Consider the following 27,741-nt stretch of genomic DNA (forward strand, 5'->3'; position numbering starts at 1 on the left):
CATACTGGAATATTATTCAGCCTAAAAAGGAAATTTGGCCATCTGGGACAATAGAGATAAACCTTGAAGATATTCCCTGGTGGCTCAGATGGTAAAGCATCTGCCTACAATGTGGGATACCTGGGTTCGATCCCTGGGTTGGGAAGATCCTCTGGAGAAGGAAACAGCAACCCACTCCAGTACTCTTGCCTGGAAAATCCCATGGACAGAGGAGTGTGGTAGGCTACAGTCCATGGGGTTGCAAAGAGTCAGACATGCCTGAGCAACTTCACTTTCACTTGAAGATATTGGGCTAAGTGAAATAAGCTAGTCACGTAAGGGTAAATGTTGCATAACTCCAATTATATGAGGAGTCTAAAATAACTCAGTACATAGAATCAAACAGTGCAGTAGTAGCTGCCAGAAACTGTAGAGGAGGGGAAGAGGGGAACTTGCTAATCAACAGGCACGGTTTCAGATAAGCAAGACTAGTCAGTTCTAGAGATCAGCTATAGAACAGTGTGCCTATAGTTTACTGTACTGTACATTAGCAAATGTGTTAGGAAGATAAATCTCATACTGAGTATTCTTGCCATGACAAAAGAAATTTAAAAAAAAAAAAAAAAGAAATCTATTTGGTTGTTTTAAAAAGATTTGGGGAATCGTTTTGTGATCACAGTGAAACATATCATAGCATACAGAATTTAGTAATGAGAGAAAATCCTTCATCTAACCTAGGGCTTAAATAAATATAATAGCTAGCAAAGTGGCCAAAAAAATGTGCTGCATTGGAAGCTACTGCACCCGACTAAATGGGGTTGAGAAAATCTCCTGGAGAATGTCATCTGAGATGGATTTTGAAGTTGGAAAGGGTATCTAGGGACATGCAGAGAGAAGTAAGAAGAAGATAAGAGGTAGGCACAAATGAGAGTGCTCAGAATAGATGGGGAAGATGAGTGTGGCCAAGCAATGAATGACTAATAAAAATAATAGTGAGAAACAGCACAGATTAGGCACTTCCTATGAGCCTGTCTCCATCCTGCATGATGTACATGTATTCATTGTTCACAACATTCCTGCATTTGTTTTCTATTGCTGCCATAACCAAACTTAGCAGCTTAAAATAACACACATTTGTCATCTTACAGTTACGTAGGTCAAAAGTCCAGTACAAGTGTCACTGAGCTAAAATAAGGGTGGCAGCTGGCCTCTGTTCCTTTCAGAGGGCTCTAAGGTAAAATCCATTTCCTCACTCATTGAGGCTGTTGAAAATTTTTAATTTCTATGGTTGTAGGACTCAGGTCCTTCTTTCCTTGCTGACTTTCAGCTAAGGGCTCTTCCCAGCTTCCTCATTCCTTGGCTTATGGCCCTCTTTCCCTATCTTCAAAGCCAGAGAACTTTCTTGTGTTTGTTAGGGCTTCCCTGGTGTGTCAGACGGTAAAGAATCTGCCTGCAATGCAGGAGGCCCAGGGTTGATTCCTGGGTGGGGAAGATCTCCTGGAGGAGGGAATGGCTACCCACTCCAGTATTCTTGCCTGGAAAATCCCATGGACAAAAGAGCCTGATGAGCTACAGTCCACGGGGTCGCAAAGAGTTGGACACCTTATACTCTTAAAAACTCTCCTAGCTATTCTTCTGTCTCATCTATTTGATCACTTGTCTTCCTCTTTGAAGGACCAATGTGATTACACTGAGTCCACCTGGATGATCAGCCTGCTTTAAGGTTCCTTACCTAACTCTGGGGCTTCCCTTGTAGCTCAGTTGGTAAAAAATCTGCCTGCAATGCAGGAGACCTAGGTTCAGTTCCTAGGTCAGAAAGATCCCCTGGAGAAGGAAATGGTGACCCACTCCAGTGATCTTGCCTAGAGAATCCCATAGACAGAGGAGACTGGCAGGCTACAGTCCATGGGGTCGCAAGAGTCGGACATGACTTAGCAACTAAACCTTCACCTCCACCTCCAACCTTAACTCTATTGGAAGTCTATTTTGCCATCTAATTCAATGCATTCACAGGACCTAGGGACTGGGATACAGAGTGTTGGGCAGCTGATTTTCTGCTTACTGCATCCCACCTGGTAGGTGAGGAACTGAGGCTCCGTGTGGTTAGGTAACTTGCCCAAGGTCATCACTTAGTTCTTGACAGAATGGCTTTTGATCCCAAGCAGGCTGACACTGAAGCCTTTCCTCTGAACTGCAGAGTTAAGCCTTTCCTCTTAACTTCCATCGGAGAACATAAAGGGGAAGTAGAGGACCCAGCGAGAATAGGATACTGGGGTGGGGACTTACTGTAGCCACCCTCAAAAGGCAGACACAAGAGGTGGCTGGCTTAAAGGAACACTGCACGGCGATTTCTAGTCACTTCAATTTTCTCTTGCTGGGTAACAAATTACCACCAACTTAGTAGTCCCTGGTGGCTCAGATGGTAAAGCGTCAGTCTACCATGCAGGAGACCTGGGTTCAATCCCTGGGTTGGGCAGATCCGCTGGAGAAGGAAATGGCAATCCACTCCAGTACTATTGCATGGAAAATTCCACGGACAGAGGAACTTGGTAGGCTACAGTCCATGGGGTCGCAAAGAGTCGGACACGACTGAGCGACTTCACTTTCACTAGTAGTTTAATATAATATCCATATATTACCATACAGTTCAGTATAAATTTGTGATCAGTCTTTTGTAATATTTTTAAAGAAACACAGTTTTATTATTTTAACTTTAGGCAATAATTTGCTCTATGAAAACCACTTTGCAGAGCACAGGTCTGAGGAAACATGATTTTATGACTATGTAAGAATTATGGATATCTGAGATGCATGTTTCTCAAAAATGAGTGCTCCTAAGATTTTTGAAATCAGTTTATGACCTCATAGAATTCCCCATGCAAATTCACTAACAAATATTGAGGCTGTTCTGAGTTCTAGATAATTATGAAGAAGTAAAAGCCCTTAAATTATTTAATAATTTAGCATGGTGCTAACAGTGCAAAAGAGCAGAATGAAGAATGGTACTGGCAAGAAAAATCTAACAGTTCAAAGAAATGAGAAGTAAGGAGAGAAAGCAGCCACCAGGCAGACTTCTTGGAGGAGGTGACAATAATAGCTGGACTGTTAATCATCACACACAGAGTCCATGTCCTGGCTTCAGATGCTCTGTTCGATCTAGTCCTTTCCTTACTCTCCACACTCATCCTCTGCTGCCAGTTACCTTGAACACATGAAGCCCTTTCCTGTCTCTGAACCTTTGCTCTTCCCATCTCCTCTGTCTAGAAAGCTGTTCCTTCAGATTCTTAGCCCAACTGGATCATTCCCAATCCTCAGCTCTCAACTTAAATGTCACCTGCCCAGAGAGACTATCCCTCAGCTCCCTACTACATCAGTCCCTTCTGTCCCTCTTTGTGACCCCCCGCCACCCACCAAATTACTGGAAAGAATAACAACAGTATTCAGTGCTGACATGAGGGGGTATTGCTATTATCTCCATTTTACAGATGAGTGAGCTGCAACTAAGTCACTGTCCCAAGGTCACACAGTGAGAGAGGAAGCTGGGATTTGAGTCCAGGTTGAATGATGCCACAGTCCTTAATTCAATTGTTACATTCTAGGTTTTTCTGCATATTATAAATCCTATAGGTATCCAATTCCAAAGAAAGGCAATGCAAAAGAATGCTCAAACTACCGCACAATTGCACTCATCTCACACGCTAGTAAAGTAATGCTCAAAATTCTCCAAGCCAGGCCTCAGCAATATATGAACCGTGAATTTCCTGATGTTCAAGCTGGTTTTAGAAAAGGCAGAGGAACCAGAGATCAAATTGCCAACATCCGCTGGATCATGGAAAAAGCAAGAGAGTTCCAGAAAAACATCTATTTCTGCTTTATTGATTATGCCAAAGCCTTTGACTGTGTGGATCACAATAAACTGTGGAAAATTCTGAAAGAGATGGGAATACCAGACCACCTGACCTGCCTCTTGAGAAACCTATATGCAGGTCAGGAAGCAACAGTTAGAACTGGACATGGAACAACAGACTGGTTCCAAATAGGAAAAGGAGTATATCAAGGCTGTATATTGTCACCCTGCTTATTTAACTTCTATGCAGAGTACATCATGAGAAACGCTGGGCTGGAAGAAACACAAGCTGGAATCAAAATTGCCGGGAGAAATATCAATAACCTCAGATATGCAGATGACACCACCCTTATGGCAGAAAGTGAAGAGCAACTAAAAAGCCTCTTGATGAAAGTGAAAGTGGAGAGTGAAAAAGTTGGCTTAAAGCTCAACATTCAGAAAATGAAGATCATGGCATCTGGTCCCATCACTTCATGGGAAATAGATGGGGAAACAGTGGAAACAGTGTCAGACTTTATATTTTGGGGCTCCAAAATCACTGCAGATGGTGACTGCAGCCATGAAGTTAAAAGATGCTTACTCCTTGGAAGAAAAGTTATGACTAACCTAGATAGCATATTCTAAAGCAGAGACATTACTTTGCCGACTAAGGTCCGTCTAGTCAAGGCTATGGTTTTTCCAGTGGTCACGTATGGATGTGAGAGTTGGACTGTGAAGAAGGCTGAGCGCCGAAGAATTGATGCTTTTGAACTGTGGTGTTGGAGAAGACTCTTGAGAGTCCCTTGGACTGCAAGGAGATCCAACCAGTCCATTCTGAAGGAGATCAACCCTGGGAGTTCTTTGGAAGGAATGATGCTAAAGCTGAAGCTCCAGTACTTTGGCCACCTCATGCAAAGAGTTGACTCATTGGAAAAGACTCTGATGCTGGGAGGGATTGGGGGCAGGAGGAGAAGGGGACGACCGAGGATGAGATGCCTGGATGGCATCACTGATCTGATGGACGTGAGTCTGAGTGAACTCCGGGAGATGGTGATGGACAGAGAGGCCTGGCGTGCTGCGATTCATGGGGTCGCAAAGAGTCGGACACGACTGAGCGACTGAACTGAATAGGTATTCATTTAGAAAGTCAAAAAAATAGAAGAAAGAAGGTAAGGGGAAAAAAAGGGCCCATAATCTAGCCTCCCAGCTGACTCAGTAATTTCTTAGATTACATACTCCTCACCACTTATCTGCCAAAGTTGACTTTCCAATTGGCCATACAGCAGAGTGTTTTATAATCTGCTTTTTTTCACTTAACAGCAACCGAAAATCTCCTGCCAGGGCATCTTTCATTTAAGAACAGTAGTATTTGTTTGAACTAGGTACCTCCCCAGGTCCAGGTGGCCAGTGAAGCACATTACAGCTCATCCTCACAACAACGCTTTTAGGTTGGTTCAGTTATTATCCCCATTTCACAGATAGATGAAACTGAGGCTCAGGAATATGCAATAACTTGCCTTAAAACACCATTAATAAATGGCAGGGATGGAATAGAAGGTCTGTACAGCTTCTGAATTCCTACGGTGTAACTGTCTGGAATGTCTAAGAACCGAGTGTTCCCTTGATGAAATGATGGGGAGAGTTGTGGGTGAGGAAAGAAGGCTGTTCCCAGCCTCCAGGGCTGCCCTGCCAGCTTGGTTGGGGATATGTGGGCGAGAAGGTCTGAGTCTGCAGGAACTGGGTAGGGTGAAAAAATGCCTGACAAATGGAGGATTTTCAATTGGTTATTTTAAGTAAAGCAGCTTCTTATAATACATGCCTTGTGCGGGAGCAAAACAAACACTAATTAAAAGAGACACTCGCACTGTTATTTTCTCTCCCATTTGCTAATGGGTTGGGGTCTATTTTTAAAAAGCCCCACAACATCCCACATTTAAATCTGCTGCCCACTCTAAGGACTGTGAATGACAGATATGCTGGGCCACAGATGACAATTCAGACCCTCACCTGACCCACCAAAGCAGAGACCCAGTCTCCCTGCACCCATTCACTTGTAAAATCAGCTGGTGGATCAGCAAAGGGTAGGGGCTCTCAGGAGGGTACAGGAAAAACATGTTTGAGTATTATGGGCTGTCCAGAAGGCAGCCAGCTATAAACAGAGAGCGGTTTTTTCTAAGAACTTACCTCACAAAGTGTATGTTGGAGGAAGTTCCATTTCTAACACAAGTGTGATGCCCCCATTCCTTTGTGTCTAGGAACTATGGATAAGGGGTACTGGGGACCTGAGAAGGGCAACCTTGAGAGAGGTGGCAGCCCTGGTTCAAGCTGGACCCACTTTCAGCACAGTGAGCTCATACCATTGGAATTCAGTGGACCCAGGTTCACACATAAGCTCCATCACTTGCTTTGTGGGCTTAATAATTTCATCTCTCTGACCCTCAGTTTCCTCATTTATCAAAAAGGGGGTGGGATATGCTTGTGCGGCCTGAAGAGAGTGATGGGCATTAGAAGAATGAATGTCAAGTATTCTATACACTAACCAGCTCACAGTAGGTGCTCAGAGCAGTGGCTGCTGCTGCTGGGCGATTAACATGCTTTGGGCATGTTCTTGTCCCATGTCCCCGCCATGGTGCAAGCTGTTCCTGCTCCAGAAAATACCTTTCTTTCTGTTTCAGAACACCCAAAGCCTGCCTGCCCTGTGTATCCCCAGTAAACGGCTCCTCTTTCAGGCCACCTCTTCAGATTTTCCCAGCTGGGCATGGCTCTCCGCACCTCTGTACTTTCACAGCACTTAATCAGTGAAAATAGGATCATGTTGTTCCCCACCCCATGCTGTTCTCCCCAGGCCAGGTATCACAACTGCTTCGTGTGTGTCATTCATTCCATTAAATTGATTTTCTTAAGAAGAAACTTCTGAAGTATTCCTCATCAGGCTTGGTATGTAGTCAGTGCTCAGTAAACATTGTGCCATCCTTCATTTATTCAGCATGTGTTCAATGAGCACCTATGTGCTAGGCACCCTGCAGGGTTCCAGGGATACAGCAGTGAATGACAAAGCCCCCTGCTCTCACTGAACTTCCATTTTAGTGGCAGAAGACAGATAATAATGAATAAACAAATCAATAAATACATGGTTATTTAAAGAACACATTAGACTTTAATAAATGCTATAAAGAAAAGAAAACAAAGTAAGATGAGAGAGCTGGATGGCAGAGAGAGTACTTGGAGGGGCGTATGTGAGGAGCTGTTGTCTGAGCAGAAACCCGGGCACTGGGACAATTTCAGGGAAGTAAGTTCCAGGTGGGGGAACAACAGCATATGTCGTAATGTGGGAAAGACTTTGGTGTGTTCTAGGAACTAGAACAAAGCCAATGAGGCTGGGGCAGAGCCATGGCAGGAAAGATGGCACCAGATGAGACTAGAGGAGGGCCAGATGAAGTTGACCTGATCAAGGCATTTGGATTTTATTTTCTAAGTGTGACAGATTTTAAGTGGGGTGGGGAACAACATGATCCTATTCACAGCTTTAAAAGGTCCTTCTGGCTATTGTGTGGATGTAGGTTGTTCAAGAACAAGAGAAGAAGCAAGGAAATGTGGTGCTAGTATATATTCAATAGTATCTTGAATGTTACCAGGGACTGTGGAGGGTGACTGGATTTGATGGACTGGAGGTGAGGGAAAGAGACAAGTCAGAACTGTCCACCAGGTGTTCGGTTTAAATAGCAGGGGGCACAATGGTGTCATTTCCTGAGATTAGGAAGACGGAGAAGAATAAGTACTTCACGTTCAGAAGGACAGGAGATTGATACTTAGGAGCTGTTAGCATCCACATATGAAAGTTATGGGCTTGGAGGAGATCATCTGTGGTAAGATGGTAGACAGGGATGGGAAGAGGGCTGAAGCCTGAGCTCTGGACACAACAGGAATTTAAGATTAAGCAAGAAAGGAAGAGCCAGCAAAGGGACTAAGCAGGACCAACCTGCAAAGTACACGGAGACTAAGGAGAGCATGGGGCCTAGAAGCCAAACAGAATGTTTTCAGAAGAAATCACCACCACCACCACCACCACCACCACCTCCATCACCATCGTGTCATCACCACCACCACCTCCACCACCATCATATCATCACCACCACCACCTCCATCACCATGTCGTCATCATCACCACCACCACCTCATCACCATGTCGTCATCATCACCACCACCACCTCCATCACCATCACATCATCACCACCACCACCTCTATCACCATGTCGTCATCACCACCACCACCTCCATCACCATGTCATCATCACCACCACCACCACCTCCATCACCATCATATCATCACCACCACCACCTCCATCACCATGTCGTCATCATCACCACCACCACCTCCATCACCATGTCGTCATCATCACCACCACCACCTCCATCACCATCGCATCATCACCACCACCACCTCCATCACCATCGTATCATCACCACCACCACCTCCATCACCATCGTATCATCACCACCACCACCTCCATCACCATCGTATCATCACCATCACCACCTCCATCACCATGTCGTCATCATCAACGCATCAAGTGAACATCTTGAGTCCTGCTGAATCTGTGCTGGATGCAAAACTTGACTTGCTCATCAAATTCTCACAATTCATGAGATGAAATTCAGGATCTCCATTTTCAGTTATAGAGACTGAAACTTAGAGAGTGAACCAAACAATCAGTAAATATTTAAAAATGAACAAATTGATCTACATGCTTTCTTTTGTGAACTATGGCCACACTGCACTCCTGAAGCTTATCTCAATAGAAAATAATAGGAACATAAGACCGTCCCTCTTCGAAACACAGATCAGCAAATTCTACTGGAAGAGCACCAGGCTCTTGGAGCTTGTTGTCCAACCCCCCGTTTCCCACCCTGGGACTCGGCACACGAGCCCCGACCTGCCCCCTCCTCCGGGGCTGGAACACAGTGACCAGCAGCTGGGCAATTAACATGACTCACTTCCACTCTACCAGGGAAGTGCTGAGTGATTTGCAGCTGGTGAAAATGGGATGCTTTGCCACTCAGGCATAGCATCTTGGATGAAGGGGACTCAGTGGAATTGTTGTAGTTGGCCAGTTATTTACCCCAGTCTGGGAACCTCAAGGCCCGATACCAAGTGAGCCTCTCTCTGAACATAGCTCAGCTGAATAATTAGTCAACATGGACCTTTATTTGTCAGTAATTTAGAGGAGGGCCATCCAAGTCCTTGCCTTCATGTTCCTGTTTCCATTACTTTCTAAAAATAGCCATTTGAAGCAGATGACCAAGGGAAAGAGCTTGAGTTCAGTGACCTCTTGAGCTCAGCTGAATGAAGGCACACAGGAGGTGTCCCTTCTGTCTCCTTCCTCTTAGACAAAGCTTTTGAAATAAAGAAGAATGTCCATATCTAACTCCTTGTGACAGATGTCCTGGGCAGGGGAGAGATTGATGAGATCAGAAGCTGATTCCTGTTTAACGCCATTCCACTCCCTACACTGGCCCCATATATCTGCTTTCCTAAAGGCCCCTGGCCACAGCACCTGCTGCCCCATCTGGAACCAGGACATTGCTCCAAACACCATCTGCACACCTCCATCCTGAAACACTCTCTCCATTCCAGGCCCTGAGCTCCAGGCTTCACTGGTACCTTTTTCTTTCTCATTACTAAGAAAACCTTTAAGATGAGTACTAGCACTCCATTTTATGAAGAAACAAGCACAAAGAGATCTAATGACTTGCCCAATATTACACAACCATTAAGTTAACAAGGCAGGACCATCCTGTCTTGTCTGGCCCCTGAGCCTATTCTCTTAAACAACGCCTTCACCTTTCTCTGTGAGGATAGCACGAAAGTAACTGGCAAATGGATCACTATAATACTTTATCTAGGTGTTTGTGAGTGGAACTAATAACTGCATGCATGCTCAGTCACTCAGTCAGGTTCAACACTTTGTGACTCCATGGACTGTAGCCTGCCAGGCTCCGGCGCCTGCCAGGAGGTTGCCATTTCCTACTCCAGGGGAACTTCAGACCCAGGGATCGAAACCTAAGCCTCTCGTGTGGCAGGCAAATTCTTTACCAGTGAGCCACCTGGGAAGTCTAATAACTGGATAGATGATTTAAAAAAATGTCAAAATAGTGTATTCATGTCAATCAAAGATCTCTGCGATTCAGAGTAAGACTGAGGGCAGAAGTCACTGAACTACAGGCCACAGGCTACATCCAGCCCGCTGTTTTTGTGATGCAAGTTGTAACGGAATCCAGCCATGTGCACATGTGTGCACATTTTCTGTGGCTGTTTTCACACTACATCAGCACGGATGAGGAGTACAGCAGAGACTATAAGGCCTTCAAAGCCTGAAATATTTACTACCTGGCCTTTTATAGAAAAAAAAAAAATTGCCCACTACCTCATCTAGAAAGACAAATCCAAGCTGTGAGATTAGAAATACACATTTAAAGGCCTGCGGTGAATCCAAATCCATGACCAAGAAGGAAATGCTAACTATCAGAACCCAAAGATTGTCTAGCCAGATCCTTACTGTCTTTCATTAGCACCAAGTTATGTGTTTAATGGTATGCTTAGTGTCTCATTGACCAAAGGAAAAAAATGTCATTTTCCAGAGGAGACCAGCATCTAGCGGGCAGCATCTGGCTCCCCAGGCCATGTCAGAATGCATTTACCTGATGGGCAAGGACTGGCAATTGAGCATTTCTCTCTCTCACTGCCTCTGCCCCTATGCATCATCAAATCCTTATACATCTTCACCTCTCCAGTCAGCCTGCTTCTCCCACTATCTATGGGCTCTGTTTTAGTTCAACCCATCATCATCAATGTTAAAGAGTAAATATCTTAAATAATCATAGTGACATCTTAAATCCTTACCCCAGCATGGTTAGAATTTTAAGCGCAGAATGATCGTGGTATAACAGAGATGCAGAAAGGGCTACCCAGTGCTCTGATGGCAAAGGCAGGGAAGTTCACAGAGAAGGTGATACCCCACTCAGCTCCTTCTTATCTCTAGCCCCCTCCCTTCTCCCACCTTGGTAGTCGCCAACTCATACTTCAAAACCCAGGACAAGATTCTCCTCCACTGGTAACTTTTCCCAACCTCTGCTTAGCAAGCGCTTCCGCGTTCCCTTAGTATTGCTTTCTTACTTGTCACATGATCAAGATAAAGCTATAATTACTATTTATGATATTCATACAACACAGTGATGATGGCTTTACTGAGTGATCGCTATGCTCCCGACTCTGTGCTCCAAACACAACACTCCACAGAGAATCAAGGTTATCTGACCCCAAAGCCTATGTTTGCCCACCACTATCTCATTTTCTTCCTGGAAGGAAGAGACTGTGGTGTATTCCCTCTTATCTCCCCCGGCCCCTGTGCCCAACAGTACCTATCGTATAAGCAATGCTTGTAAAATGAGTGAATAATCAGTATGATACATGCAGTTCAAAAAGTTCCCATCTCTTGGTGATCCAAACCCAAACCTAGGTACTCTTGTGAAGAGACTTGACCAATGTAATTACAGTCCCAAGCCAGTTGACTGTAAGGTTATCCAGATGGCCATCACCCAATCTGATAAGCCCTTTAAAAGCAGAGCATTTTCTCCAGAGCTAGAAGTCAGAAAAATTGGAAGAATTAAGGGATTTGCCACACTCTGACTTGCTTGAAGGTGGAGGGGGCAGATGATGAGGGATGCTGGCAGCTTCCAGGAGCTGAGACCAGCTCCTGGTGGATAGCCAGCAAGGAAATGACGGCCTCATTCCCACAACCACGAGGAGATGAATTCTGCAAACAGCCAGTAAGCATGAAAGAAGACCCCAATCTCCAAATGAGAACCACAGCCTCAGCCAATATGTTGATTTCAGCCGGACGAGACACTGAGTAGAGTCTAGACACCCTCACTCAGACTTCTGACCTAAAGAACTAGGAGATCATCAGTGAGTTACTAAACTCGTAGTGACTTGTTATTCAACAAAAACAACAACAAAAAGTGCAAACAGATTTCTAATTCTGTGGAGAGGATGGTGGCCAAACTGCTTTGTGTGGATTCCAAAGGTTCTGGGGAACATTACAGGAGGTGAACATTCCTGAGCATATATCCAGACAAAAATTTAATCCAAAAAATTCATGCACCCCTATGCTCATAGCAGGACCATTCACAACAGCCAAGACAGGGAAACAACCTCGATGTCCATCTTCTTTATCCATAAAGACAAAGAAGATGGTACACATATGCAATGGAATACTACTCGGCCATTAAAAGAATGAAATAATGCCATTTGCAGCAACATGGATGGACCTAGAGATTGTCATAATGAGTGAAGTCAGCCAGGCAGAGGAAGATAAACATCATATGATATCACTTATACGTAGTATCTAAAATTGGACACAAATGAATCTATATGAAACAGAAAAAGACTCAAGGACATAGAGCACAGGAATGTGGCTGCCAGGAGGGAAGGGGATGGGGAAGGGATGGAGTGGGAAATTAGGGTTAGCAGATGTAAACTATTATACATAGGATGTATAAACAAGGTCCTACTGAATAGTATAGAGAACTATATTCAGTATCCTATGATAAACAAAAGGGATGAATAGGGGCATAATTGAATCACTTTGTTGTATAGCAGAAATTAACACAATGTTGTAAATCATCTATACTTCAATCAATCAAAATAGTCCCAAAGTAAAAAAAAAAAAAAAAAAGAGGTGAGTGTTGGCCATGATCCAGCATCATAGAGTCATCGTGGGTGAGGAAGTCCATGTCCTTCTACAGACAGATCAGAACTTGGTAAAGTAGGGAGTACTCTGCAGTGGCTGGAGTGGACAGGAAATACAACGTCCTGGGTCCTAGTCCCAGCTCTGCCTCACTGTGTGACCCTGGACAAGTCCCTTTACGTCCCTGACCTGTGGTTCTTTGGTCTCTCAGATGGGGGCATTCATTCCTCCCTGTCTACTTCACAGAGCTATGAATCAAGTTCAAGTAAGACAGAAGTCCAACAAGCCACATAAATCGTGGCCAGTGCTGGGGGAACATAGTGTTTCCTCGATTACCTAGAAGTTTGGCGAAGAGCTATGCCATATTGTAAGACTAATAAAATTCAGGTGAAGAGCTATGCCAAGTTACAAGACTAATAAAATTCAGGTGATTGGGCAGAACTTCAAGGGGTTCAGATTACAGTTGTTCCATCCCTACTAAGAAAAGTGGTTCTTTGCCCTGTGACTCCCTGGGGGAAACATGATCATCATCAAAATAATGTCTTCTGTTTCAACAGCACTTTTCAGAGTACTTTCCCCTCTACCATTTGAATTGCAATAGCTTGTATCCATTAAAGAAAAAAAAAAATGGACTAAGAATCTTTCTAGTTCTGAAAGTTTTGGTTTCCCACCACGAGATAGGGGTTAGTCTCACCCACTAAACAGGAAGGAGACTTAGGCCCAGCCAGGTAGGCAGCTTGCCAAGGATACCGGGCTGGTCAGTGAAGCAGCAAAGCCTTCACTGCCAGCCCTAGCTTCTAATATTAAATTACTCCAGCCCTAGCTTCTAATATTAAATTACTCCAGCTCCCTGCCTCTGGGATGGAGCTGGGAACATACAGACTTCTCATGTGGAGGCTCAGCTTTGCCTATGCCAACTCTGAGCTGAAAGGGGGTTCACTCATACTCAGGTTCCATATTATAGCCTGAATATAAACAGAGCACTGGAATCATGTCTCATTTTGAAGAGCCCCTCAGCTATTTCATGATGACAGTTACTCTCCTGGCTGTGGAGCAGAAGAAATTTTCTTTGCTATCTTCATCAAGTAGGGGGGTGTGGGGAATCCTCTACAGGGTATGCTTCTCTCAACACCCAGCTGATAAATATTCATGAAAGAACAGACCAGGACCTTTCTTGGAAAGACTTTGAGCTTCACCAGATGAGCCCCATGTGGGGAGACCTTAGCTGGGTCTCTCAGTTCACATAACGTGGCCATCCTGAACACACAGTTTGGGGCCAGACATGGTGAAACATAAGCAGGTTAGAATTATCCTGACCCTGAAAGTTATTCCTGAGCTCTAGAATCTAACATGAAGGGAGCCATCCAGTTCTAAAAGAGGTGGCATCCGTGCCATTCACTTGTTATTGAGGCTGAGTGTGTACTGGGTGCTCGAGATTCCACCCAGCACAAAAGAGCTATAAGTTCCTTTACTCTCACAGAGAACGTGCTCGATGGGGTACAACTGACAGTCACTCACACAAATAGATGTCAGACATCAACTGTGATGTGAGTTGTGCGGGGATCTGAAAGTCATAAGCTCGAATGCTGAAAGAGTGAGGACTAGGCTGAGGTCTGAAGGATGAATAGGGTTGATGCATTGATCATGGGAAAGAGCAGCATGTACTAAGGGTGAGAGGCTTTTGAGTATGAAGGATCAAACAAATTTCCGTGTGACTGGAGTTACAGAATCCATGTTGTAACGGCAATGGTGAGATAACCAAGGGCCAGACCACACAGGGCCACTGAGGAGTTGAATTTTATTCCAAGTGTAAGAAGAGAGCTTTGATGGGTTTTAAGCAACAAAGAAACAGGATGTAATCAATGTTTTTCAAAAGATCATGCAGGCTGCCTTGTGCAGAGCTGATTAGGCAGAGGAGTGGGAAGATGGGGGCTGGGGAGTTGAATGGAAACAAGAAATCCAGTTAAGTGCCCTTGTGATCATCCAGAACTGGAAAAGAAGCATCTTCTCACAACCCTGCACACCTATAACAGCGCTAGTGGTAAAGAATCCGCCTGCCAATGCAGGAGACATAAGAGATGCAGGTTCCATCCCTGGGTCAAGAAGATCCCTTGGAGGAGAACATGGCAAGCCACTCCAGTTTCTTGCCTGGAGAAACCCATGGACAGAGGAGCCTGGCAGGCTACAGTCCATGGGGTTGCAAAGAGTCTGATGCAACTGAAGCAACTGAAGCGACTTAACACACAGCAGAGAAAGCGAACAGAACACTGGACCAGTCATCAGAAGACTAGTATGATCTGGAGTACAACTGCGTATGACTCCTCAGGCATTAGGAAAATGATTTGCCTCTATGTGTCTCATCTTGCTTAACTGTCCAATAGAATCCATGCATCCTGGCCTACCTCCTAATGATTTCAAATCACACAATTCAGAGCTAGGTGTGTAAGAGGAAGCAGTTGGTCTCTGCTCCCATGTGATGCTTGGCCCTTCCTCTATCTGGTTTATTTTGTGTCCCTAGCACTTAGTACCCTGGAGAACCATGGGTGGGCAGCAAGTACATCTCTACAAATGATTTATCACTTGAACATCTTCAGAAATGGGGAAACTCTCTCTCACCCCCAGAATAGCCACCATTGCACTATACTCGCCATCAGAAACATCTTCCTCCTATTCAGACAGCATCTGTTTCCTGTAACTTCTACCAAATGCGCCTGGATCAGGTCATGTGGCACAAGCCTCATGTCAGTCCTTCAGTGCACACACCTCTCCAAGCCTCTTCTTCCTGTACAGCCACCCCTCTTCCTGCAGCTGTTCTTCAAAGGACATGGCTTCGTTGCACTCTCATGTTTTCACTCCTTTGAACAAGTCTCCTTTTATTTCCCTCTTCCTCTGAAGCATCTAGGACAGTGCCACCCATAGAACAAGCAATAAGTATTTGTTGGTTTTCTTGGGGTGAACACTGCCTGCCTAGAGTGAAAAGGAATCTCCCAGGAACCAAAACAAAGTGGAGCAGACAGGAACATGGGAATAATACAGAGAGGGTTGACAAGGTCTCAACAATCAAGCCAGCCAGCAGGCCTGGGTGCTGCTCCTGGGTCAGTGTGACTTGGGACTCCTGAGTTTCTTTATCAGTAAAACTCGGTGGTTTGGACTAGTGATTACTCTCGTTGTTAAGCATGAGGTTCTAGTTAAGCATTGTCACCCCTGAGCTTGAGGCTGTCAGAGTACATGTTATAAAGGGATTAAGGGTACAGTGGCTTCGGGATGACACTTCCTTAACAAACTAAGCAGGATGGAAGGAGTAATGGAATAACTTTGTCACTATCTGATTGAGTCTGACTTGATGCCACGTCTGGCCACCACATAAAATCAGCCCATATAACATCAACATCACTAGTAATATCTTTGGGAAGCCCTGGACTTGAAATCTCCTAACTAAATCCAAACAGTCACAGTAGAACTCTTGGCTGGTCATGTTTCTCTTCACAGCTTTGGGAATAAGAGAGGAGCATTAGCATTAAGTCACTTCAGTCGTGTCTGACTCTGTGCAACCCCATAGATGGCAGCCCACCAGGTTCCCCCATCTCTGGGATTCTCCAGGCAAGAACACTGGAGTGGGTTGCCATTTCCTTCTCCAATGCATGAAACTGAAAAGTGAAGTGAAGTCGCTCAGCCGTGTCCAACCCTCAGCAACCCCGTGGACTGCAGCCCAACCAGGCTCCTTTGTCCATGGGATTTTCCAGGCAAGAGTACTGGAGTGGGTTGCCATTGCCTTCTCTGAATAAGAGAGGAGAATAGGACAATAATCTCAAGGATGAATTTCTCATGTATGATTGTCATATTTGCCACTTTGATCCAGATTAGACTATCCTTTGTCTTTTACTTCAGTCAAGTTCTCTTTCACCATAGTAAGAGAACTGTGCCTGCACTCAACAAGTGACATTCCCCGAAGTGGCTGGACAGAATGCTGGTGGTGTCTTTTCTTTCTAAAATGGTCTCCCTTCCCTTTCTTCTAATCCATCATTTTGGTGGCCTTTGCCAGCCAGAAGGGCATTGGCTAGAAGGCAGTCTGAAAATACCTCTGGACATGATCAAATGTGTGCACCATGCATGTAAATGTACTGCATTCATGTATGCATGTTCATACTTCTGGCGTATATGTAACTGCACATAACAGGATGTTTATACGTGTTGGTGATTTCATGGGCAAGTGTTGGCGTATCTCTTTGTTGGCATGTGTCTCAATGTGTGTGCATGTGTGACAGTGAGTGTGAAGATGTGCCTGCAGAGCTGTCTCACCCCTGAATGGCAACCCCACAAGTCCTCATCCACGATAAGGAACGAAAATGCACAGGAGGCTCTGACATTTGTATTCTCACACTCTGCTGACAGAAGAGAAGGGTGCAATAGGGCTTGACAGCTCTGCTGATGAGCTGGGGCTAGCCCTCGGCCCCACCCACGTGTGTGCGTGCTAAGTCACTTCAGTCATGTCTGACTTTGTTGCAACCCTGTGGACTGCAGCCCGCCAGGCTCCTCTGTCCAAAGGATTCTCCAGGCAAGAATAATGGAGTTGGTTACCACGCCCTCCTCCAGGGGATGTTCCCAACCCAGGGATTAAACCCACGTCTCTTATGTCTCCTGCATTAGCAGGTGGGTTTTTTACAGCGCCACCTGTCACACAGCCTTCTATAATTGACATCTGTGCTTCTGACATCTCTTCCCTTTGGCCTGCAGGTCCTTGTCCGGCCGCATCGTGGGTGGCGTCTGGTGGTTCTTCACCTTGATCATCATCTCCTCCTACACAGCCAACCTGGCCGCCTTCCTGACGGTGGAGAGGATGGTGTCTCCCATCGAGAGTGCTGAGGACCTAGCAAAGCAGACGGAAATCGCTTACGGGACCCTGGAAGCGGGATCTACAAAGGAGTTCTTCAGGGTAGGGACATCCCTTGTCCAGGGGCACTTCCACAGAAGGGAACCAATACCGTTATTAAAATATCCCTCTCATAGAGCGCCAGATTACAGGCAACTGCTTAAGTAAGTGTACGCCAGGGACTCTGAGCACATTTCTCAGCTTTATACAGATCCCCCAAACACCCTCCATTTCTATATTCATGGACACTTCAAAGCTCTTCCACTGAATTAGACCCCCTCACATACCCTAGTCTGTATCAAGTGCTTTGAGGACTTTAGAGTGTATGATATACAATTCCCTTCCTGCTCTCACCGGCACCTTCAGTCTTGTTAGTAACTGATTAGGAACAGTTTTTTGTGTTTTTTTTTAATCTCTGAAAAATCTAGCTTGTCGTCCCCATGGCAGCCGAGAGCTCTTTGGCAGCCCCAACCCAGAGTCACTCAGTTCTCCATCGACAGTTAATTAAGATGTGTGAAGGGCCGTGGGAGCTGCAGATGATAGAGAGATCCAAGAACAAACACCCCAAGCCTGCTTTCCCATCCTCCCTGCCACGCTGTCTTCGTGTTCCTGAAGATGAGATTTTCCTGATAGTTCAAACCCAGAGACTGTGAGTGCAGCCTTGGTGCCAGGGGCACTGGGGTGAGGCGGAGGGGACATATTAATTTTCCGCATACTGTTGCCCAGAGCAGTCTGCAGCTCAGCCTGTCTGCAGCCCCGCTCCCCGCTGTGACCATCCTGTCAGGTCAAATTGCATCTTGCAATTGCCCTGCTGTGTGTTTTGTTGGTTCTGGGCCTGGAAGATGATCTGAAAATCTGGGCACAGCTGATTTTATCTATTTCTCAGTTTCCTATAAGAGAATATTGAATATACTGCAGATCCCATGTTGGTCAGGGGTATTTCTTTTCCTAAGTTGAGATCCTCCCTCCCTTTTCTCCTTTCTTTTTCCCCCTCCCCAGGACAGTGTTGCTTGAATGATGAATCTTCATGTAAAGAGTCAAATATTTCAAGTTAGCAAGGAACTGAACGGTGACCATACCTAAACTCCTCATGGAACAAATGGGGAAAGTTAGCAGTAGATAGAAGCCTGGAACCCAGGGCTCTTCACCCTCAGGCCAGTGTGCACACTGGTGCCCACTTATGAAACAAATCACCTAGTTTACTTGATTAAAGACTATCTTACAACTCCCTCTACCAAATGCTTCACTAACATTCCCAGTAACTATCTCCATTCATTTTTCCTTGAGAGCTAGAATTTTCCTGGGCCCAAATATCTTTAGAGATCAGCTGGTTCAAACAACAAGCTAAATGTATGTCAGTATTTTGCCAACTCCTGTTGATATCAAGAAAATAATCCTGATATTGTGCGTGAGGAATAATGACATATTACTTGTATAAAGAAATCTGTAATCTATATATCAATCACTAGATTAGATACGTTGCCTGACGCTAGTAGTAACTGTCTTTAAAAAATATATCCCCTTTGTATGGCTGAGTCCCTTTCATGTGCACCTGAAACTATCATTGTTAATTGCCTATCAGTTCAGTTCAGTACAGTTGCTCAGTCATGTCCGACTCTTTGTGACCCCACGAACCGCAGCACACCAGGCCTCCCTGTCCATCACCAACTCCCGGAGTTTACCCAAACTCATGTCCATTGAATCAGTGATGCCATCCAATCATTTCATCCTCTGTCGTCCCTTTCTCCTCCTGCCCTCAATCTTTCCCAGCATCAGGGTCTTTTCAAATGAGTCAGCTCTTCGCATCAGGTGGCCAAAGTATTGGAGGTTGAGCTTCAACATCAGTCCTTTCAGTGAATACCCAGGACAGATCTCCTTTAGGATGGACTGGTTGGATCTCCTCGGAGTCCAAGGGACTCTCAAGAGTCTTCTCCAATACCACAGTTGAAAAGCATCAATTCTTTGGCACTTGGCTTTCTTTACAGTCCAACTCTCACATCCATACATGACCACTGGAAAAACCATAGCTTTGACTAGATGGACCTTTGTTGACAAAGTAATGTCTGTGCTTTTCAATATGCTATCTAGGTTGGTCATAACTTTCCTTCCAAGGAGTAAGCATCTTTTAATTTCATGCCCCTCAATCACCATCTGCAGTGATTTTGGAGCCCCCCAAAATAAAGTCTGACACTGTTTCCACTGCTTCCCCATCTATTTCCCATGAAGTCATGGGACCAGATGCCATGATCTTCATTTTCTGAATGTTGAGCTTTAAGCCAACTTTTTCACTCTCCTCTTTCACTTTCATCAAGAGGCTCTTTAGTTCTTTTTCACTTTCTGCCATAAGGGTGGAATCATCTGCGTATATGAGGTTATTGATATTTCTGCCGGCAATCTTGATTCCAGCTTGGGCTTCCTCCAGCCCAGCATTTCTCATGATGTACTCTGCATATAAGTTAAATAAGCAGGGTGACAATGTACAGCCTTGATGTACTTACTCCTTTTCCTATTTGGAAACAGTCTGTTGTTCCATGTCCAGTTCTAACTGTTGCTTCCTGACCTGCATACAGGATTCTCAAGAGGCAGGTCAAGTGGTCTGGTATTCCCATCTCCTTCAGGATTTTCCACAGTTTATTGTGATCACATAGTCAAAGGCTTTGGCACAGTCAATAAAGCAGAAATAGATGTTTTTCTGGAACTCTCTTCCTTTTTCCATGATCCAGCAGATGTTGGCAATTTGATCTCTGGTTCCTCTGCCTTTTCTAAAACCAGCTTGAACATCTGGAAGATCACAGTTCACGTATCGCTGAAGCATAGCTTGGAGAATTTAACTGCCTATACTCCAATACAAAATAAAAAGTTTTATTTTATTTTTATTTTTTTTTTTTAATTTTAAAATCTTTAATTCTTACATGTGTTCCCAAACATGAACCCCCCTCCCACCTCCCTCCCCTAAAATATAGTCCCTTTTATGTGTTTAGGGTTTTCCAGGTGCTCAGCAGTAAAGAATCCACATACCAATGCAAGAGACATGGGTTCAACCCCTGGGTCAGGAAGATGCCCTGGAGGAGGAAAGGGCAATCCACTCCAATATTCTTGCCTGGGAAATCCCAGACAGAGGAGCCTGATGGGCTAAAGTCCACGGGGTCACAGAGAGTCTGACACAACTAAGCACACACTCACACACACACTCACACACACATGAACATATGTGTTTAACACTTGTCCATTTACAAAGCATTTTCAAAAGCCGGACATCAGCAGCCCTAACATACATCTATTTAATACCTGCCAATGAAGGGACCCTTTTTGGGAATAACATCACACAGGACAATGCTGATTTGTCATTCTGGATCATGGACCCTGACCAGGAGCCTGCTAGATGAAAGGTTAAATTCTGTGAAGGACTCACAGCAGGAAAGATGTCCCCTATCCCCAGGCAGTGCCCACAAACTTGAGACCTGTGCCCAAGTGTGCATGGCTCTCAATCCTTAACAGTCTAGCCTAGATATCCAGTGAGTGACTGGACTGTGTGTCCTAGAGGAGTATCAATCCTCACAACATTCCTTCTAAAGTAAGGGCACACAGGCCATACAAATGAATCACATGGGGAGCTTCTGAAAAAGATTTATTCTAGGCCTCACCCCACACCTGCTGAATCAAAATCTCTAGGTTTAGAGCCTGGGTCCTGCATATTTACAGTCTCCATACAGGATTCTGGTGCCCACTGGAATTTGAGAACTATTGTCCTTGGAGCCAAGGTAGTCTCAGAATACACACTACTTGTTCTGACCTGTGAGATAATAAGTGGAATGTGGCTGGAGAGAATCAGTGTCTCCAGGGGAGTGAACAAACGAGTTGAAGTCACAAAGGAAGGAAGGTCTAAAATAAGTTCAGGAGGAAATGAGGAAAGCAGCTTGGCTGAGTATAGAGGCTTTTGAGATGTTAGCAGAAGACCATATCAAGTCCCAAGTTATTAACTTTATCGGACAACAAATTACATTCTGAGAACAGTCTTGCAATACGAGATGAATGTAACTTGGCACCTATGATCTAAAAATTCTTTATTGTTGTCTTTTAATGATGAACTCAGATTCCAGCTGTAGTCAGCTCTCCACTTCTTCAGGACTGTGTAAATATGACCTTATTGAACGATAGGTCCTTTGATGTCTTTAAGAGTCAGACAGAGCCCCAGTTTCTTAACTCTTCCCATGTTTAAGAGGAATCTAACTACTTAGCAGTAATTAAAAGATTCTGAGTTCTCCTATTCATTCTGTATTTGCAAGATATTTGTACTTCGGAGCCTACTGGTACTAATTAGAGCCTCTTATTTTGCAATCACTCATAATTTGTTTCTTCCTGAGCTAATCTCGCTCATGAATGTGTGATCAAGCCACATTCAGCTCTTCATTAGTGTGTGTGCACCGACCTCCATGCCAAGTGCAGCCCATGCTTCATTCCAGCTTTGTTCTGTCCCTGGCCAGAGGTCAAAAATTGCCGTGTTTGAGAAGATGTGGACGTACATGAAGTCAGCAGAGCCATCCGTGTTTGTGCGGACCACAGAGGAGGGGATGATCCGAGTAAGGAAATCCAAAGGCAAATACGCCTACCTTCTAGAGTCCACCATGAATGAGTACATTGAGCAGCGGAAACCCTGTGACACCATGAAGGTGGGAGGTAACTTGGATTCGAAAGGCTATGGCATTGCGACGCCCAAGGGGTCCGCCCTGAGGTAAGTAGCCAAGATTTGCTTCCTCGGTACTCCCTCTCCCCTCCCTGCCTCAGAAAGGAAGCTGCCGTGTCTGCCACATGGCTCCAGAGCCACACAGGAGCTGTCAAGAGGTCTCTTCTTGGATACCTGTGGGCCTGGGAGATTCCAGCCACCTGCGATCTTCAGCCCGGAGGTTGGAAATTGACCCGGGGGCCTCAGCTTGCTCTGTCACTGCCCGTGTGTTCCCTCTCCATGCCTCGTCTCACCCCTCCCAGTGTTCAACACTGATGAACCCTGTGTTTCTATTGTGTGACTTGTAACATGCCACCCTTTACCAGACATCTCCACATCCAACTAGGCCACAAACAGGGTTCTCCAGCAACCTGGATTCTTTGACAGAAAGTGGTTTGTAATGTTTGTCTCCAAAGAAACAAACACATGGTCCAAATGAAAAATCAAGTCATTTGAGCCCTAAGATTCTAGCCATGGAAACTGAAATGACACCAATTGAGTGTCAGCACCCATTCTATCCTAGATGCTGATTTCTTGAGCAAGAAATAGGTAGTTCAGGAAAGAAACAAAGAGGACTTTATTTTCACATTAAGAGCCTCTGGTATGCATTGCAAAGAGTTGTGGCAGAGCCTTATAGAACTAAAGTCAAAAGGCCTAGATTTAACTTTGAGATTTACTAATGACTGTCTTACAAAAGGTAAGACATATCTCCCCGACCTTCAGTATCCTCATCTATAAAGAGAGGATAATCACCTAATCCTTTCCTAGGTTTAAAGTGGTTTTAAGTTCAAATGGAATAATCTATACAGAAGGTAATTAAATGCAATACAGTATGAAGTCACCTGTAAGACATTATGTCAATTACAGAGGGATTAAATCATTTTAGGGAAGAGTGGCATTCAAGGAAAGGTGAGAGTGTGTAAAAGGTTGTAAAAAGATGGAGAGGGGCTCCTAACCCATCATGACATGACATCCAGAGCCACCTCTGCCTCCGTATCATTCGTTTATTTCAATAATATTGATCCCTACAACAATCTAGGCACTAGGCTAGGAGCTGGAGCTACAATTTGGGGGTAAGACAAACACAGCCCCTGTCCTCATGGAACTACAGTCTTGAAGGGAAGAAAGACATTAAACAGATGATTATTGTTTAATGGTCCCTGACTATTATGATAGTCTATAAAACGGGAGGCAGAGGACACCTACTTTCAACAATTTGGCAGAGTAAAACTCCCACTATAAAACACCTAGATATACTGGAGAAAGATATAACAAAAAGCCTTTTAAATGCAAGTTAAGAAATCTCTACCCCAAAAAGGAAATCAAAACCATAGTAAGAAGCTAATTATTCTGAGGCTACCCTAAGCACAAAAAAGTTATAAATTATGTGACAACATATAGTACATGAGCAAGAATCAGAAGTAAAAGTAAAAACATAAAAGCAATCAAAAATACTTTTAAAAGAAAAAGGCACTATCATAAAAGACCAGACATACTTGGAAAAGTACCAGTTAGGATTTAGAGAAGAAAAGTAGTCATTAATATAAAATGTCAGTGGAAGTGTTAAACAGCAAATTAGACAGAGTTGAAGAGAAAATTAGTGTACCAGAAAAAATCCGATAAAATTCCCTAGACTATCACATAGAAGGATTAAAAATATAATAAAGAGGTGAACAGACATGAGAGAGAGAGAGAGAGAAAAAAAAAAAAAAAACCCAGGTGCATCTTCTTTAAGTTCCAGATGGAGACAAGAGAGGGTGAAGCAGGGGTAATATTTGAAGGGAATTTTCCAGAATTTATGGAAAACATAAATACTCAGATTCAAAAATTTTGACTCCCAAGCCGGATAAAAAGATGAAAACCAGCAGCTGATTCAGTCGAAATTACAGAACAGTAAAGACACAGAGAAGATCTCAAATACACCCAGAGATAACAAGGTCCAACTGGAATGCAGGATGGGTGGGATGTAGCTGAGAAGACTCTTCCAAGGATACTTTTTTCAAGCTGAAATATGATGTATCAATAGGAGTTAAGTAAGTTCAGTGAGGGGAGGGGTAGAGAACAGTCTGGGCAGAGGGAACAAAATGTGCAAAGATTCTTAAGACAAGAAATTTTGGTACAGCTCATAAACCAAAAGAAGCTAAATCCTCCTCGAACACAGGTAATAACTAAGAGAAAAGGTTTAGCTATGACTGGAGAATTGCAAATACATTTTGTTAAGGATTTTTGTCCTTATCTGAATAGAAATGAAAATATATTGAAGAATTGTAACTGTCCAAATATCAGGAAATAAACATATCTGTAGGAATATAAAAATAATTGAATGTGACCTAATAAAAGGCAACAAAATGGCCTGGTATTTTATAAATCATGCATTTTTGTCTGGAAAAACTTAAAAAGCTCTTTGTACACATTTAGGCAAAGTTCAAAGAGGATCCAGAGGACAGTGCTTGGCAAGAGACTTTGAGATACTTACAAAGCATCACCCTAGAAAGGCCTAAAGTAGAGAATGTGTTTTTATAGGTCCAGGAACACCAATGATGCTGCACTGTCATAATTTACTGAAAGTTTTATTAAGTCAGGGACCTCATTTGATCCAAATATTTGGATGTAAAGTTGGGGGCAGGGGATAGGTACAGAAAGTGACATGAATTGCCCACTCAATACATTACCTCCATCTTCCTATCCCACACACAGATGCCCAGAACATAGTGACAAAGTCAGTAACATGAACACAAATCTCAGGTCATCTGGCAATTCAAATGACTTTCCACTGTAACAAAAGCTACTGCTGAGTGACTGCCTACCACACGCCACACACTGTGCTATGCATTATCTCATATTATCCTCTTGATTTCCCTATGAAGTACCACCATCCCCACTGTACAGATGAGGAAAGAGAAGCACAGAATTAAGTTACCCGACCAAGTGGACACAGCTAATAAAGGAGCCAGATTTCAAGTCCAGGCAGTCTGACTTCAGAGCCCATGGTTGTACTTACTCTAACACTCTGCTGGGGTCCATGACCGACAGCACCATTAAAGGCAGAAGACTGGACTTAGACCAGGTTTCCCAGTACCTATGTACATGGGTCAAACAATAACCATCAACTCAAAAGATCTGCAAGCGGACTTTTGGAGCCCAGAGCATCCACTCACCACTTTGAAGCCTAAAGGTGATAGTGAATGCTCACTTTAACGCACTTCTTTTTTTAATGCACCACTTTTTTGAGCAGTAACACTGCCTTTATGGGTTTTACATGATCAAAGTTTCTTTCTGAGATAAGTATTGAAAATAGTTCAACTCTATTAAAGAAATACTTAATTCTATTGCTTATGTCTCTGTAAGACATAACAAGTCATTTACTGTTTGGAGAAAAAAAGAGCAAGATAAAAGGAAAGAGTAATAAAAAAAAAATCTTCCAAGTCAGATGGTTGATGTGCAAGTCAAGAATACATAAATGGTGGTGGCCACATGTCCACAGCTCTCTCCCGGTTCTCCTTTCTCTCCATTGGCAACCGTTATGATAGCCATGAGGCTCCCTGACTCAAAAACAGAAGAGCAACTCTCATCCTAAGAGGGCCTTGAGTTGCTCGTCTGGAAAAATCCCTTCTCCCTCTATGGGATTCTACTTCTCATCTCTGCAATAAAAGGAATCATTCTAGCAACCAGTAGGGTAGAGGTCCCAGGAAACATACCACTGCAAAACAGCTGCAGAAAACATGAGTAAATAACCACATATGCACACACACAGTCCAGCCAGGTTTCCTTCATGTCTCTGCCTTACTCCACTAGATGATGCTGATTCCTCCAGGTATGATCGAATACCAGCAAGTCATGGCAAACGAAATGCCACAGACACATGTGCCTGCCCAACAATCTCAGATCCACTGATCTGATCCCAGCAAATGATTCTGCATGGCAGAGATGGGAAGTGAGCAGTGGCATAAAGGGGTAGTATTGATACATGATACCTTTGGTCCCCATTGAAAAGGGGCTTCAAGGTGCTTAAAGATGATACAGAGGAAATCAGTGTTGTTCTCGAAGCATTTAGAATCACAGAAAATACCTTTCTAAACACTGTCTAACCATTCACAAAATTGCAGACTCGTTAGGAGTTTTTACACCACAGATGTTGCAAACCTCTCTTCCACCCTGTGAAAGGTGGGACTCCTGCAGTCCTCACAGGAGGGTGTGCTCCAGACTTAGTGCCAGTGCCCACGGCAAGAAAGGACCTCCCTGGCGGTCCTCTCTACCACCTGCTCTCCAGAAAGCTAGACCTGATCACACCTGCAGAACATTCACTCCCTTCCAGCCTGCCTCCTAGAAGCTTCAGGCTCCTCCAAGGTGGATCACCCAGCTCTGCCCCATAAGGTCAGAGAACTGGTAACTAAGGCCCAAATGTTCCTCTAAACCTTGCCAGGTCTACTTGGCAGGGGCCAGGCGTGTCCCTACGGAGCGGGAAAAGGCTGTCAGTGACAGAATGGTGTGTTTGTCTCTTCTGCTCTGGAAACAGATACTCAGGAAGCGAGGTGGTTCAGTGCTTGATTTTTCTATTTGGACAGGTGGCGTTTCTTTGAAACAGATGCTGTTTGTTGGCTGTCCCTGCATGCTGGGGGTTGGGTGAGGGGATGAGTTTTGTTTCCGAAGCCCTGAGGTTGTAGATAAAGACCTGCACAGCCAATGCCGGTCGCTAGGGGAAGATAACTGGTAAACCTACTAATTGTGATCTATTGCCAACTTCTGCTGCCAACTCAATGTATCTGCTGGTCTGAAGTTTCTTTTATTATGATAAATACTCCCTTCAGTTGGAAGCGACGTATTCAAATTTCCTAACTAAGGGAGCATGGCCCCTGTTTTCCCAACCCAAGAAGGAATCCACACCAGATTAGCCTGAGTTAAAATCTCAAGTAATGACGCTCCTTCACAAACCATCTCTCAAGAGTTTAATGGATTTTCTGAGAGTTATACCCTAACTGGGACATTGGTCAAAGCCTGGTCTTTAACTGTGACTGTGGTTACATGGCATCTTCTCTGGTCCCTGTGATCATGATGTGTTTGTGTCCTGTCACATGTCTTGTCCAAGCCGGATGTGTGGGCCAAGGTGACAGGAAGAGGGTGCAGCTTAGTGGGAGAGGCTCTAAGACCCACTCCCCATGCCTTCCATGCAGCTTCACAGATTCCTTTTCTTCACACAAAAAATTGTGTGCTGCACTTCAGGGATCCATGGTGAGAGAGACATGATTCCAGCCCTTAAACGATGCATGATGAAGCATAGCTTATCAGCAGTATTATACAGATACCTGATAGTCTACCCGAGGCCTTGAGAGAGTCAGACATGCAAGAGGAGAGTCAGCATCGGAATGGGAGGATGTCCAAAGGTTTCAAGGCAGAGGCAACAACCAAGACAGGCCCCTGAAGAAACCGTGATAGGTGAGAAGGGACTCCAGGTGGAGGGGACAGAGGAAAAGCAAACACAGAGGTGGGAAAACATAGGGCTTGTTTTCAGAAACAAAAATCCTCTTGAACTAGCGTGCACATTAATAAGCAAGAGTGACACGTTGTGGTCACAGTGAAAAGGATTTCAAATGTCTCT

The 27,741-nt window shown here is 44.3% G+C and overlaps 1 protein-coding gene across 1 annotated transcript in view; it reads left to right on the forward strand.

The window, feature by feature from the left end:
• GRIA1 (glutamate ionotropic receptor AMPA type subunit 1) overlaps nucleotides 1-27,741 on the forward strand; it is a 348,095-nt gene that overhangs the window by 286,152 nt on the left and 34,202 nt on the right. Inside the window, exons 12-13 of the mRNA XM_052642627.1 lie at nucleotides 17,287-17,485; nucleotides 21,907-22,154. Coding sequence (XP_052498587.1) covers nucleotides 17,287-17,485; nucleotides 21,907-22,154 — 447 coding nt within the window. The remainder of the gene's footprint in view (nucleotides 1-17,286; nucleotides 17,486-21,906; nucleotides 22,155-27,741) is intronic.

Source organism: Budorcas taxicolor, chromosome 7, assembly GCF_023091745.1.
Source record: "Budorcas taxicolor isolate Tak-1 chromosome 7, Takin1.1, whole genome shotgun sequence".
Taxonomy (NCBI): Eukaryota; Metazoa; Chordata; class Mammalia; order Artiodactyla; family Bovidae; genus Budorcas; species Budorcas taxicolor.